Genomic DNA, 14,042 nt, shown 5'->3' on the forward strand with positions numbered 1-14,042 from the left:
AATATAATTAAATTTAACATCCCGGTGGTGAGGAAAACACCACAGCAGCCCAACACTGTAGCATTTAATTTCAGAAAGGGGAACTACACAAAAATGAGGAAGTTAGTTAAACAGAAATTAAAATGTACAGTGCCAAAAGTGAAATCCCTGCAAGCTTCATGTAAACTTTTTTAAGACACCCTAATAGATGCTCAACTTAAATATATACCCCAAATTAAAAAACATAGTAAGAGAACCAAAAAAGTGCCACCGTGGCTAAACAACAAAGTAAAAGAAGCAGTGAGAGACAAAAAGGCATCCTTTAAAAAGTGGAAGTTAAATCCTAGTGAGGAAAATAGAAAGGAGCATAAACTCTGGCAAATAAAGTGAAAAAATATAATTAGGAAAGCCAAAAAAAAATTTGAAGAACAGCTAGCCAAAAACTTCAAAAAGTAATAGCAAAAAAATTTTTTAATTACATCATAAGCAGGAAACTTGCTAAACAACCAGTGGGGCCACTGGACAATCGAGATGATAAAGGAGCACTCAAGGACGATAAAGCCATTGCGGAGAAACTAAATTAATTCTTTGCATTGGTCTTCACGAGGATGTGAGGGAGATTCCCAAACGTGAGCCATTCTTTTTAGGTGTCAAATCTGAGGAACTGTCCCAGATTGAGGTGTCATTAGAGGAGGTTTTGGAACAAACTGATAAACTAAACAATAATAAGTCACCAGGACCAGATGGTATTCACCCAAGAGTTTTGCAGTCTGTAACCTATCATTTAAATCAGCTTCTGTAGCAAATGACTGGAGGATAGCTAATGTGATGCCAGTTTTTAAAAAAGGGCTCCAGGGGTTATCCTGGCAATTACAGCTGGTAAGCTTGATTACAATACCGGGCAAACTGGTTGAAACTATAGTAAAGAACAAAATTGTCATACACATAGATGAAAATAATTTGTTGGGGAAGAGTCAACATGGTTTTTGTAAAGGGAAATAATGCCTCACTAATCTACTAGAATTCTTTCAGGGGGTCAACAAGCATGTGAACCAGGGGAATCCAGTGGATATAGTGTATTTAGATTTTCAGAAAACCTTTGACAAGGTCTCTCACCAAAGGCTCTTAAGCAAAGTAAGCTGTCATGGGATAAGAGGGAAGGTCCTCTCATGGTTTGGTAACTGGCTAAAAGAAACAAAGGGTAGGAATGAACGGTCAGTTTTCAGAATGGAGAGAAGTAAATAGTGGTGTCCCCCAGGGGTCTATACTGGGACCAGACCTATTCAACATATTCATAAATGATCTGGAAAAAGGGATAAAAAGTAAGGTGGCGAAATTTGCAGGTGGTACAAAACTACTCCAGATAGTTAAGTCCCAGGCAGACTGTGAAGAGCTACAAAAGGATTTCACAAAACTGGGTGACTGGACAACAAAATGGCAGATGAAATTCAGTGTTGATAAATGTGAAGTAATGCACATTGGAAATCAGAATTCCAACTATACATATAAAATGATGGGGTCTAAATTAGCTGTTACCACTCAAGAAAGAGATCTTGGAGTCATTGTGGATAGTTCTCTAAAAACATCCACTCAATGTGTAGCAGCAGTCAAAAAAGCAAACAGAATGGTGTGAATCATTAAGAAAGGAATAGATACTATGACAGAAAATATCATATTGCCTCTATATAAATCTATGGTACACCCACATCTTGAATACTGTGTACAGATGTGGTTGCCCCATCTCAAAAAAGATATGTTGGAATTGGAAAAAATTCAGAAAAGGGCAACAAAAATTATTAGGGGTATGGAATGGTTGCAATCTGAGGAGAGATTAATAAAACTGGGACTTTTCAGCTTGGAAAAGAAACAACTGTAACCCCTTTGGGGTTTAGAGAGCATGGCCCTTTAAATCTTTTTCCTAAGGTGGAGGGGGAGAGTAAGGAAAAAGGAGGAAAACTCCAGGGAGCAGCGCTGGAGCTCCAAGGAGAGGGAAAGGCAGCCTGCAGGCCCTGGAAAAGTGAAGCAGTAGAGAACCTGCCCGAGGCCTGAGACGGACAGGGCCGATCGGGGACACCCCAGGACAGGAGCCAGGAGGAGCACTGTGCCAGGGAGGAATTGCCGAGAAGGCCAGGCCAGAGCTGGACCCAGTATCACTGCTGCCCAGAACTGCATGGGGCTGTGAGTACTGGGGCTTCTGACTCTGCATTGGGAACAAGGAGGGAGGTTGCTAGATAGTTAAGTGGGGAGGTGGTCGCTCTGTGTGGCTTTGCAGAGAGCGGCAGAAGAGGGCACGGGAGAGGTTTGTTGGGGGAAAGTTCACTGGCGCCGAAGACGACCAGGAGCACCCAAGACTCACCACTGGACTGGAACTTTGCTCAGGACTCCTGAACTCTGTATGCAGACACATTGCTCAGTGTCTGCCCTTCCAGACTGTGCTACCACTGGGCCTGTGGGGCCTTGGCTCGGATGCAACCCTGTTTTACTGCTCCCCCTATATTTCCCCTTGTTGTTTTTCTCCTCTCATCCTTCTGTAAATAAATATTTCCCTTGTTATATCCACTGTACTTTTCCTGTGGGAGTATGTGTTCACTCTGGGGGGTTTGGAACAGGTGCCCCTGGGGTGGAAGGGATTTCTCCTGCTGTATTCCTGCGCGCCCCATCTCTTGGCCAGAACTGCCTGCAGAGCAGACTCCATCTTGGCCACGAAGGCGCTAAAGTTATACTTGGTGGCCCGTATGGGGACTTTGCAGTACACACACACACACCCCTACGTTGTGCACCCTGGGCTCTTCTTCACAGAGCAAAGAAACTCCTGAGTGACTTTCATCTCAGTTACAAAAAAAAATGGAGAGAGGATTATTAGAAGACCTGTGCCGAGGGGCACGAATCCCAGTAACCAAAGCTGTGCTGGTGGCGGGGTTCCCAGAAGAGATGGAACCAAATGAAATTGAGGAGAGCTTAGATGCAGCTGAAATACTGGGGAGAGTAAAGGTCCACACCCGTATTTACAACCACAAAGTGAAGGGCATGGTAGCACTATGTACTCACTCCAAGGAAACAGATCTTGATAAAGTGCCCAAAGAGGTGCAAGTAGAAGGTATTACCAGGACAATTCTGGGGGCGGAGCAGTCCCCTCCTAGTGTGCCTGTGTCACTTGACGTGGATTCTTTAGCGCAGAAATTGCAAGCTCTGATGGTGGATGAGAAGCGGACAAGAGAAGAATTAATTTTGGCATTAGGAGGGGCTCCAACACCTGCAGCACCCAGCCTGGTGGGATGGGCCAAAGAGCTGGGAAACACTCTCAAAGATGCATTGAGGCCGGTATATGAAAGTGCTCCATACAAGCGGGTACGTTCATTCTCGGGGGTGTCACCTGTACCCCCAGGGGAGGAGGATTATGAGACCTGGAGGGATTTTACGGTGCCACTTGTCCAAGAGTGGGAATGCTCTGATGCTGAGAAGCGGAAACGTGTGCTTGAGAGTCTGAGGGGACCTGCCATGCGAATTATCCGAGCCCTGAAAGACTCACAACCAGCTGCCACAGTGCAAGACTATTTAACCACTCTTGAGAGTGTCTATGGTACTACTGGTATCAGTGAAGACCTGTATTATCATTTCCGCCATACCTATCAGGAGCCCCACGAACGATTGTCGGATTTCATCAGGAGACTAGAGGATTTGCTACAGCAGGTAGTGCGGAAGGAGGGCATCCCCACCAAGCGCATTGATTCCGCTAAGTTGGACCAAATCCTTCGGGGCACCCCCATTTGATGTTGTGGCGACTGCAGCTGAGGGAGCAGGCCCAAAACCCACCCCCATTCCACAGCTCATTCGAGAGATACGTGAAGAGGAGGAGCGATTGTTGAAAGTGGATGCAATGGTGCAGCCGCAGATGGCAGGGAGTCGCACCACCACAGTGCTTGGAGAGATGGAAGATGCCCCGTCAGTGGCAGCAGCACTGAGAGATTTGACCCGAGAAGTGGCCATGATGAAGGCTCAGGGACATACTGTGCCATCCTCAAGAGGGGAGAGTAGCAGGAGGGGTGATAGCCAGCGAGAAGGTTTCTGTTATAACTGTGGAAGAGATGGTCACTATGCCTTGGACTGCCAAAACAAGACAGATCATGCAAGGGTATCTCAGAGATTGCAGCAGACCATTAGGAAGCTTCAGGGAAACACCAACAGGGCTTGGGGAAGGAGCAACCCAAGACCCTGAAATTCCAAGGCTCCTCAGAAAAAAACACAAACAGGGGTTACACAACTAAGGGGGGTATGATAGAGGTCTATAAAATCATGACGGGTGTGGAGAAAGTAAATAAGGAAGTGTTATTTACTCCTCATAACACAAGAACTAAGGGTCACCAAATGAAATTAATAGGCAGCAGGTTTAAAACAAAAGGAAGTATTTCTTCACACAGTGCACAATAACCTGTGGAACTCCTTGCCAGAGGACGCTGTGAAGGCCAAGATTATAACAGCACTGAGAGTAAATTAGAAAAAGATCAATTTTATTGTAATGTAATCAGACACCCTGAATTTTAACATTATCTTAAAACATAGGGACAGGAAGACAAATCACAAACAGAGGCACGTTCCCCATTGCCTGAATGGAAGTGAGGGAAAATGGATATTCATATTTCATGAAACTATAGCTATCCAGAATCATTTACACTAATGCCCATTTAAACCGCTGCTCTGGCTGTGTAAAGGGGCCTTAAAATGGATATCAATATAACTAGGGTCTACCAAATTCACGGTCCATTTTGGACAATTTCACAGTCATGGGATTTAAAAAATCATAAATTTCATGATTGTAGCTATTTAAGAACATAAGGACAGCCATACTGGGTCAGACCAAAGGTCCATCTAGCTGAGAGTAGTCAATGGCTATTAGCCAGGATGGGCAGTGATGGTGTCCCTAGCCTCTGTTTGCCAGAAGCTGGGAATGGGTGACAGAGGATGGATCACTTGATGATTACCAGTTCTGTTCATTCCCTCTGGGGAACCTGGCATTGGTCGCTGTCGGAAGACAGGATACTGAGTTAGATGGACCTTTGGTCTGACCCAGTATGGCCATTCTTATATTCTTAAATAGCTCCAATTATGTAGTAATTTTTGTTGTCAGAAGGGGGTCGCGGTGCAATGAAGTTTGAGAATTGCTGATTTAGATATTTTATTGTTGCTAGCTTCATGATTTTATTCCAAGTCCTATGGTATTTAGTGTTTCCTCCAAGTCCCAAATCTTGGAATCTTGTGAAAATATGAGACTCTCAGCCTTCATTTAAAACAGAGTAAGCTCCTAGCCCTGATAGTTGTTGAGAAAAACTTGAAAATGTGAGCCAAGTGCACCCTAAAGATTCAAAAACCAAAAGGCAAATAAAAAGAAGCCAAAGGATGGATGGATGGAGATTTTAAGTCAATCTCATGTTTTCTTCAGGCCATGATGTTTGAACACTGAGTTGGCAATTCTGACAGCGGTAATGATTACTCTTTGTTTTCAGTGAAAAAACTCAGAGGGGGTGAAATCTACCCCATCCATTGGACCAGGCTTGCCTGAAAATAGGTTTTAATTAATATGAAGTGGTCCATAGGATTTGTGCTGACCCTCAGCTCAGGATGAATTTCATCCCCAATGAACTGAGTTCTCATTTGGACTCTTCACAGAATCAATATCTGTTTGGTATAAACCCAAAAGATCCAATATTTAATATCTAGTGGATTTTTATAAGGTCAGTAATAACTTGAATTTATACAACATCTTCCATCCCAAAGCACAGTATAAACAGATAGGAATTAAAATGCAGCTCTCTCTCTTGTGAAGAATAGCAGCACTGGCGACACATAGAGTTTCATTAATTATGGAATATTTCATTTGCATTGTGCATGGAAGCCTGGAGAGAGCAATAATACAACAATCAGAGATCTCACAAACAGGATTAGGGTGGCTTGGTAGCAGTCAGACTACGTCTACACTAGGAGCACTTTACTGATATGAGAATACCAATATACTGTACTGGCAAAGTGTTCCTAGTACAGATGCAGCAATACCAGAAGCTGCACTTTGTACCAGTATAGTAAAGTACAGTTTTGCTGGTATTACTGCATCTATACTACTGGCTTCTGCCAACACAGCTGTGTTGGTTAGAGAACCACACCTCTTCACATCCCTGAGAGATATAGCTCTGCCGGCAGAAGTCTGTAGCATAAACCTGGTCTCAGCAGCACATTACAGAATTTGCCAACAAACAAGATCAGCCTTAAATCTTTTGGTGGCCCAACCACATTAGACCATGCTGATCTCTAAAATGTAGAGATCGGAGAGTTTGTTCCAGTAAAGTTTGTCTGACTACCTTGAAGTTACCTGTTTTGATTGTCCCTAAGGCAAGCCCTGTCACTGGAAGGAGGTTGCATTCACTGACTACATCTGCTACATACATCATTAGCAATCATACAGTTTTGTGAAGCCTCTTCACCTGCCCAAAGATTGATCTGAAAACAACAAGCAAAGTTCAATCTTTTCCCACCCAATCATCTAGTTAATTTCATTGTACAGTTACTGTCTGCTCCAGTTACTGTAAGGTAAATAGCCTTCCTTTATCCATTCTGGTTCATGAAACATAGTCTCTGTTGGTATCCTGGGACCAGTGGATAGTTTTTAACATAAAAATGACAACAGATCCACATGTGTGTTTTCTGGCTGTGCTGTAGAAGACCAAAGCCATCTTTCTGTTCTGCTTAATATAAATGTCTGTAACTTGCTATCCAGTAGCTTTGATTTTCTCTGTTTTGATATTCCTGAACTCTAGATTAAGTAGCTTTTGCCAGAAAGGAGATTGTAGCATGCATGTTCATGGCTATACTGATAGCTTCACATGGACAGACTGAAGTGACCATATTGTTTGAGTAAATTTCCAGTGATAACGCTGACCTCTTTCTGTAAAGTGCACATTTATATATAATTAAAATATATAAATCCTTACAGATTCCACAGTATTTATAGGCTTCCTGAAAAAAGCCCGAGCAAGTTTGCAGATCTTTGCATTTGTGTCTCTGAGTATGTTTTTAAACTGAGTTTAAAATATAAAAAACTTAGTGGCTTATCCATCCTGCTTAGACTATATTGTTATTTTTCCCTCTGCTTTATTTCGTCCCTTCTAGCCCTATGATTCTATAATGGAAATAGTGATCCTGAGCTTGAAAGCAGGAAAACTGTAACAAGGATCTTCTCAGTTACAGCTACATGTTTAGAGTCTGTCAATTTAATAAGCAATGTTCTGTTTTTCAAATAACCCATTTTCTTCTCTTGCATTATATTTGAGTCTCAATGAATTGTTGTCGGTTTTGGGATTCAGCTACATTAATGGGAAAGAATGAGAGAAAGTATTTCTCTGAGTAGGAAGGAGAAAGTTGCCTCTAGGGAGGTCAGAGTAAGTGCTTAAGACTTTTTTCTTGCATTTAACTTGAGTATGTCAGGGACTGTGGCAGTGACCAAGGTGGAAACTCATTATTTGAGACCTAGCTCATTCAGTGGGTGGGATTGCAAAGCTTCAGATCCCTAAGGTCTTGAGATGGAAACAAACATAATTGGAATGATAAGAAAAAAAGAAAAGAAAATTAATTACATAAGGGACTATTCTCCCATCAATATGTGAGTCGAACTTCTGTTAATGTGAGGAAGAGGAACCTTTATGCATAGATGGGACAGTATAGATGCCCAGCCGCTGCAATTTAACTCTAAAAAATACAGAGCAGTAATTGTTTTCTGAAACAAATAATGAATGATTAAGTAGCCAAATATTAATGTACTGATGAAAGCTTCTAGATTAGGTAGACATGATCCAGGACAGCTTAAAGTAGCCAATAGCTTGCAATGGTTTATCAAGTTATCCCCAGCCTCCAGATGAAGTAGCTTTTGTGAGGAGGAAGAAGATTGCAGTGTGCAAGTTAGTGCATCAAAAGGCCCAGAGCAGAATAATTCACTTTCACCTTGCTATAGAGGACAAGTACTAGTAAAAGCTACACATTATTGGTAAGTTTATGTGGTGGTGGTGTTTTTTTAAACTTGACACACAGTTCAAACCTCCAGCCACCTCAGCAGCCTTCCAGCTGGGCCTGCTGACGTGACATCTCCCACCTATTCAAGTGGTGGATTATCTTGTCCTGATAAATTGGAGCCCGTGTCTGGTAAAAAGTCTTTCCTGAAGTGCTTCGCTAGCCCGTAGCTAATAGGGTGGTAGGTGTCTGGATCAAACTCCAGAGCTTGTAGTGCACTGTGTTTCTAATGATTTGTAGTGAACAGTGTAAACATTTTAAGGGAAGACATTACTAAACAGGAGCACAGTTAAGCGTGATAAATTTGAGGCCAGGGGAAAAGGAAGCATGAAAGCTGTAGTGGGTATTGTTTCATATTGCACACATAGAGAATGTATTGCTGATTCTAAAGCACTTCTCCTAAAAGTGACTTTTTTATGAACTGTGCTCTTGAGGAATGTACTTGTGTTAAAAAGAAATTCTCCTTGCTTCGCTGCTACATCTTTCTAAGAAGAATCAGAGTTATTGAGTCTTTAGACATTTGCTCATTGTTCTTGTGCTTTTGTGACTAGATTACTGGCTCAACACATTCAGGATAAATAAACTGTTTTCTTTCTCCAAAACCACTGAGAAAGCCACATAAATTACAAAGGCAAAGAATCTGTGTGTGAGGGAGAAATCTAGTTAAGATAAACAAAAATCTTCCCTACAAACATTTATTTTCTTTCTTAGATTTGCTCATAAACAATAAAAAGGCAATTCTAATTTGTCAAGCAAAGAATGCCTTTATGTACTGTAGTCATTCATATAATGCTGCTTGTAAAACTGTTTTGTTCTTCGTTCATAGGGGAATCCCTACATGTGCAATAATGAATGTGATGCAACTACCAATGAACTGGCACATCCACCTGAACTGATGTTTGATCTTGAAGGAAGACATCCCTCCACATTTTGGCAGTCTACAACTTGGAAAGATTATCCCAAACCTCTCCAGGTTAACATTACCCTCTCCTGGAACAAAACCATTGAACTAACAGATAACATAGTTATCACCTTTGAATCTGGCCGTCCAGACCAAATGATCCTGGAGAAATCACTTGACTATGGGCGAACATGGCAACCATACCAGTATTATGCCACAGACTGCTTAGATGCTTTCCATATGGATCCCAAATCAGTGAAGGATTTATCACAGCACACAGTCCTAGAAATCATTTGCACAGAAGAATACTCCACTGGGTACATGACAAATAGTAAAATCATCCACTTTGAGATCAAAGATCGATTTGCATTTTTTGCTGGACCTCGGCTTCATAATATGGCTTCCCTGTATGGCCAGCTTGACACAACCAAGAAGCTGAGAGATTTCTTTACCATCACAGACCTGAGGATCAGATTGCTCAGACCAGCAACTGGGGAAATATATGTAGATGAGCAACACTTGGCACGCTACTTTTATGCAATCTCAGATATAAGGGTATATGGAAGGTAAGAGAATATGAGTCTTTAAGAAAGGGTAAATATGTCTGGCCTTAAAGGATATCCACAATTTTCTATCCTCCCTCAAAATGTCAGCAATTTCTACTGAAATGTTTTCCCAAAAATGTAGCTCAGTAAAAACCAGTTTCTGAAAGCATTAGACACTTTTGATTCAGCAATTCTAAGTCATCAAAGTTCTACTGTCATTAAACTTGACAAATCTCTGTACATCTTAAGAGTGGAATACTTTTAACAGCTTCTTACACTAGGTCAGGGATGTCCAACCTTTTATGTCTGAGGGTGAAATTCATCCCAGTTTAACAACAAGGAGTCCTGTGGCACCTTAAAGACTAACAGATGTTTTGTTTTTGTGGATACAGACTAACATGGCTACCTCCTGATATTTGATCTCAGTTTAAGGGACATTCCACAGGGCTCTCCAGGCCAGGGTACCTTTATGCCTTTATGGCCTAAAGCCATTGAAATCACTGGGCTTTAATTCAGGCCCTTGCTGTAAGGTGTAATTGGTCTGAAGGGCCTTGGATGAGACCTCTGCAGTGGGGTGAATTTCACCCTTTCTGCAGGGTATAGTTCTGTTTGAGAGAATGAAAACCATGCAGGCTAGTGTCCCTTACAGATGCTTTAGACTGTTCTAGAATGGAGTGAGTAAAAAATAAACAAATGGTTTGAATAACACAAGACTAATTTAGATAGGAACATAGGCATTGCCACATTGCTTTAGACTGGGGTGTGGAGGGATAGCTCAGTGGTTTGAGCATTGGCCTGCTAAACCTAGGGTTTTGAGTTCAATCCTTGAAAAATCTGTCTGGGGATTGGTCCTGCTTTGAGCAGAGGGTTGGACTAGCTGATCTCCTGAGGTCCCTTCCAACCCTGATATTCTATGATTCTAGGGGTTATCAAACTGGGTTGGGACCCCAAAGTGGGCCATGACCCCATTATAATGGGGTTGCCAAGGCTGGTGTTAGACTTGCTGGGGTCCAGGGCCCAAGCCAAAGCCTGAGTCCAACTGCCCGCGGCTAAGGTTATATGCCCCCCACTCAGGGCAGAAGCTCTTGGGCTTCAGCTTTGGCCCCTCCCCCACCCACCTGGGGTGGCAGGGCTCGGGCTTTGGTCCTCTTCCACATATCCCCCCTCCCCCCCGGGGGGAAGGGGGAAGAGGGTCATATAGTAATTTTTGTTGTCAGAAGGGGGTCATGGTGCAATGAAGTTTGAGAACTGCTGCTTTAGACAGGTGGCCATCCTGTGTCCAGCAATGGCTAATACCAGGTATAAATGTCTCATAATAGAAATAGACATTTGTGCAAAAAGTGCCTATGCAGAAAGTGTCTTCCTAATACCAGGAAGCTAGGGGTTAGTTTATTATCTGAAGCATGAGGACTGATATCCTCTGAAAACGTTAATCATTGCTACAGTACTGTAGTTGTTGGAGATACATTTTTTTCCCCCATGACTGTCTAAACCTTTTTTTGAATCCCACTAAGCTCTTGACCTTATTATATTTTGTGGTAGCAAGTTTCACAGATTTATTTCCCATTGTGTAAAAAAAGTATTTCTTGTTAGCAATTTTGTGTGTGTTATTTTTAAATATGTTAGGTGTCCCCTTGTACTTGTATTATCAGATGAGATAAATTGGACCGCTTCCATATATTTTATTATTTTACTTACCTCTTTCATGCACCTTGTGCCTCTTATCCATATCCTCTTTAAACTAAAGAGTCCAAAATGTCTTTTTTAAACAACTTTATTTTCAGAGTTTATTGAGGACTGATGCAATATCAATAATCTTTGATTGCATACAAACAAAAATCCACTTAACTTACTGGAAGGATAAAGAATATCATGTACATTCTGTAGTAAGCAAAAGATAATTGACATTAATGCAGTAGACAAGGAGATTATATAGCACGCTATTGACTGTGTGTTTGTTACTGTTGTTTAGTGGATTACTTAAGTGGGTATTTTTAGTCTCTTTTATATGGAAGACATTGCATGTCTCTAAGCATTTTCATACATGCAAGGAAATCAATTTTATATGTTGCAAAAAATTCCTGGCAGAATTAAACGAATACAATTTTGCTTGTATTTTTAATATTCATCTAAAATATATAAGGCAGAAAATCTGCTATTTACATGGCTCTGGATTTATCAGTGCATTTTCTCAATGAAAATATATTTTTAATGAGCAAGAACTGTGCAAATCTAAATGAGTTTCGTTGCACAGTTGATTTGCTACAGTTACAATTATTTGTGCCCCATGTGAAATACATAGATACAGGATGATTAATTAAAAATACAAAAACATTGGATCATTGCTTTTGCATTAAGAATTTTAATGTAATACATATATGTAATATTGCCCATAGACTAATATTGTTCATGAATCTTGTAATAAGCTTAGTGGAACATGGGAAGCTTGTAATAGTGGTTTGGATATCTACTATAGTAATCAGAATTACAGCATATAGTTCAGTTCTCCTGTATCCTTTCTTCTATCATTTCCTCACTCTCAAGTTGACTAGATGTAGAGATGGACCAGAACAAAACCCAGGGTTAAAAAAACACCATACTTTGAGAAGGTGCAGGTCCACATTGGAAAACCTCTGAACTTCGGCAAGCAGTCTGTCTCTAATTAGACTATCAGTGTCTCATCCCATAAATCTGAAGGAGAAAGAGAGTGTTGTAAAGGAATCCAAACAGAAGCCTTCCAAAACATAGCTAAAGGAAACAGTAATCCCATAGCAAATTGTCTATAAAAATTAAGTGTGACTGTACAGAGAATGTATCTGATGGTGATGCTTGTTGGCTAAACTACAATAATCAGACACCAGCTACCAGGGGTTATCTGCTATGTAATCCTATCCTAGTAGATTAAATTCGTGTGAGTGCCTTTATCACTCTGTTGCTAATGAAAAAAGAAAAACACCTCTTGCTGGGCTGTTTTTCCCCCAAAGTATGCTGATAAATTAATAAATAAATAAATAAAATTAGAGCTTGATCCATCCCCATGCACATGTCAGGGTGCTCTCAGCACCCTGTGAACCTTTGGCCACTCCAAGAAAGAGCAGGCTGTAATATAGGTTTGCCAACTTTGCTTGGATGTATTCCTGAAGGTTTCATCAAGACATAATCTTTAATTAAAGATTAATTTTTAATTCCTGGAGACTCCAGGACAGTGGTGGGCAACCTGCGGCCGCATGCGGGTAATCTGCTGGCGAGCCACAAGACAGTTTGTTTACATTGGCCGCCTGCAGGTACGGCCGCCCACAGCTCCCAGTGGCCACAGTTAGCTGTTCCCGGCCAATGGGAGCTGCGGGCTGGCTGCCGTTTCCCACAGCTCCCATTGGCTGGGAACGGCAAACCACAGCCACTGGGAACTGTGGGCGGCCGTGCCTGCAGACGGTGAATGTAAACAGTCTCGCGGCCCGGCAGCAGATTACCCTGACGGGCCGCAGGTTGCCCACCATTGCTCCAGGACTGTCTTGGAGGGTTGGCAACCCTATTGTAGTACCACTGCCATCCTCCATCAGGGAAAGACAGCTTTAAGCATCACCAGTGCTCTGCAGAAGACCACTGACAGAGGCTGGCCTGAAGAGTCTGTGAATCAGCAGTACTCCCAGTTGCCTTGTCTCTTACCTGACCGCTGGCCTCACTGGGCAACTTGGAACCCCAAGTGTTACTCCACTATATATCTAATCCAGGTGGATTTTCCACCAGTAGTACCTGAATCCAATAAGTTAATTGGGCCTTAAAGTTTAGCCATGATGTTTGATATTCTGGATATTGAAGAGCTAGTCTGGGCTATTCCATAAGGATAACATGCAAAGAGAGGTTACTGAGTAACTTGGCATGCTGTGGAAGAGTGATGCTAATAGACTCTTTTTAATGCTGTAGCTTATGCTGTAACATTCATCTGTAGGTTGAGGATGGTTAAAATAACCAATCATCTTAACAGCATATTTTTAAAGGAAGCTGAGTTTCTGTGTAAGTTGTTTCCTGTTGAATTTTAGGGATCAATGTCTGTGAAAAGTATTTGTCTGAAAACTGCCATGTTAAATATGCAGCTTTTTAATACCTTGCAACATATTCAAGCTAGCAAATTTGCCCATTTAATATATAATTTGTTTTCTCATTCCGTTGCATTTTGTTGTGAAATGAGCTTGATGTTTATTGTATTAGAGATGAAAACCTCTTGATTAAACCCTTCAGTTTTTCTATTACCAGTTGTTTATTCAGCTTTCATTGTGTGTTTGTTAAGATAATGAAAAAAGAGGAAACATGGCTGTTAGCAATTTCAGCAACCCCATTGCATGCACATTATTCAAGAAACCTGATAATCCTCATGAACTAATTCTGACTTATGGATGGTCTGCTTCACTAAATCAGGGTGATTTTCTCTGGTGAATAATGGACAAGTGTAGTGTGCCAGTACCTTAATTAAAGAAAGCCTCTCTTAGTCTTGATCTCATTTTAATTTACAGGGTAATACTACAATAATATCACTAATGGAAGGTACATTAAAGGGCATCAAGTAG

General features: G+C 41.5%; 1 protein-coding gene across 11 annotated transcripts in view; it reads left to right on the plus strand.

Moving 5' to 3' along the window:
- NTNG1 (netrin G1) overlaps positions 1–14,042 on the plus strand; it is a 305,313-nt gene that overhangs the window by 170,370 nt on the left and 120,901 nt on the right. For all 11 annotated transcript variants that reach the window (XM_065554302.1, XM_065554303.1, XM_065554298.1 and 8 more), the window contains one exon: positions 8,858–9,498. In XM_065554302.1, the coding sequence (XP_065410374.1) occupies positions 8,858–9,498 (641 nt within the window). The remainder of the gene's footprint in view (positions 1–8,857; positions 9,499–14,042) is intronic.

Source organism: Chrysemys picta, chromosome 8 (assembly GCF_011386835.1).
Source record: "Chrysemys picta bellii isolate R12L10 chromosome 8, ASM1138683v2, whole genome shotgun sequence".
In the NCBI taxonomy this organism is placed as follows: Eukaryota; Metazoa; Chordata; order Testudines; family Emydidae; genus Chrysemys; species Chrysemys picta.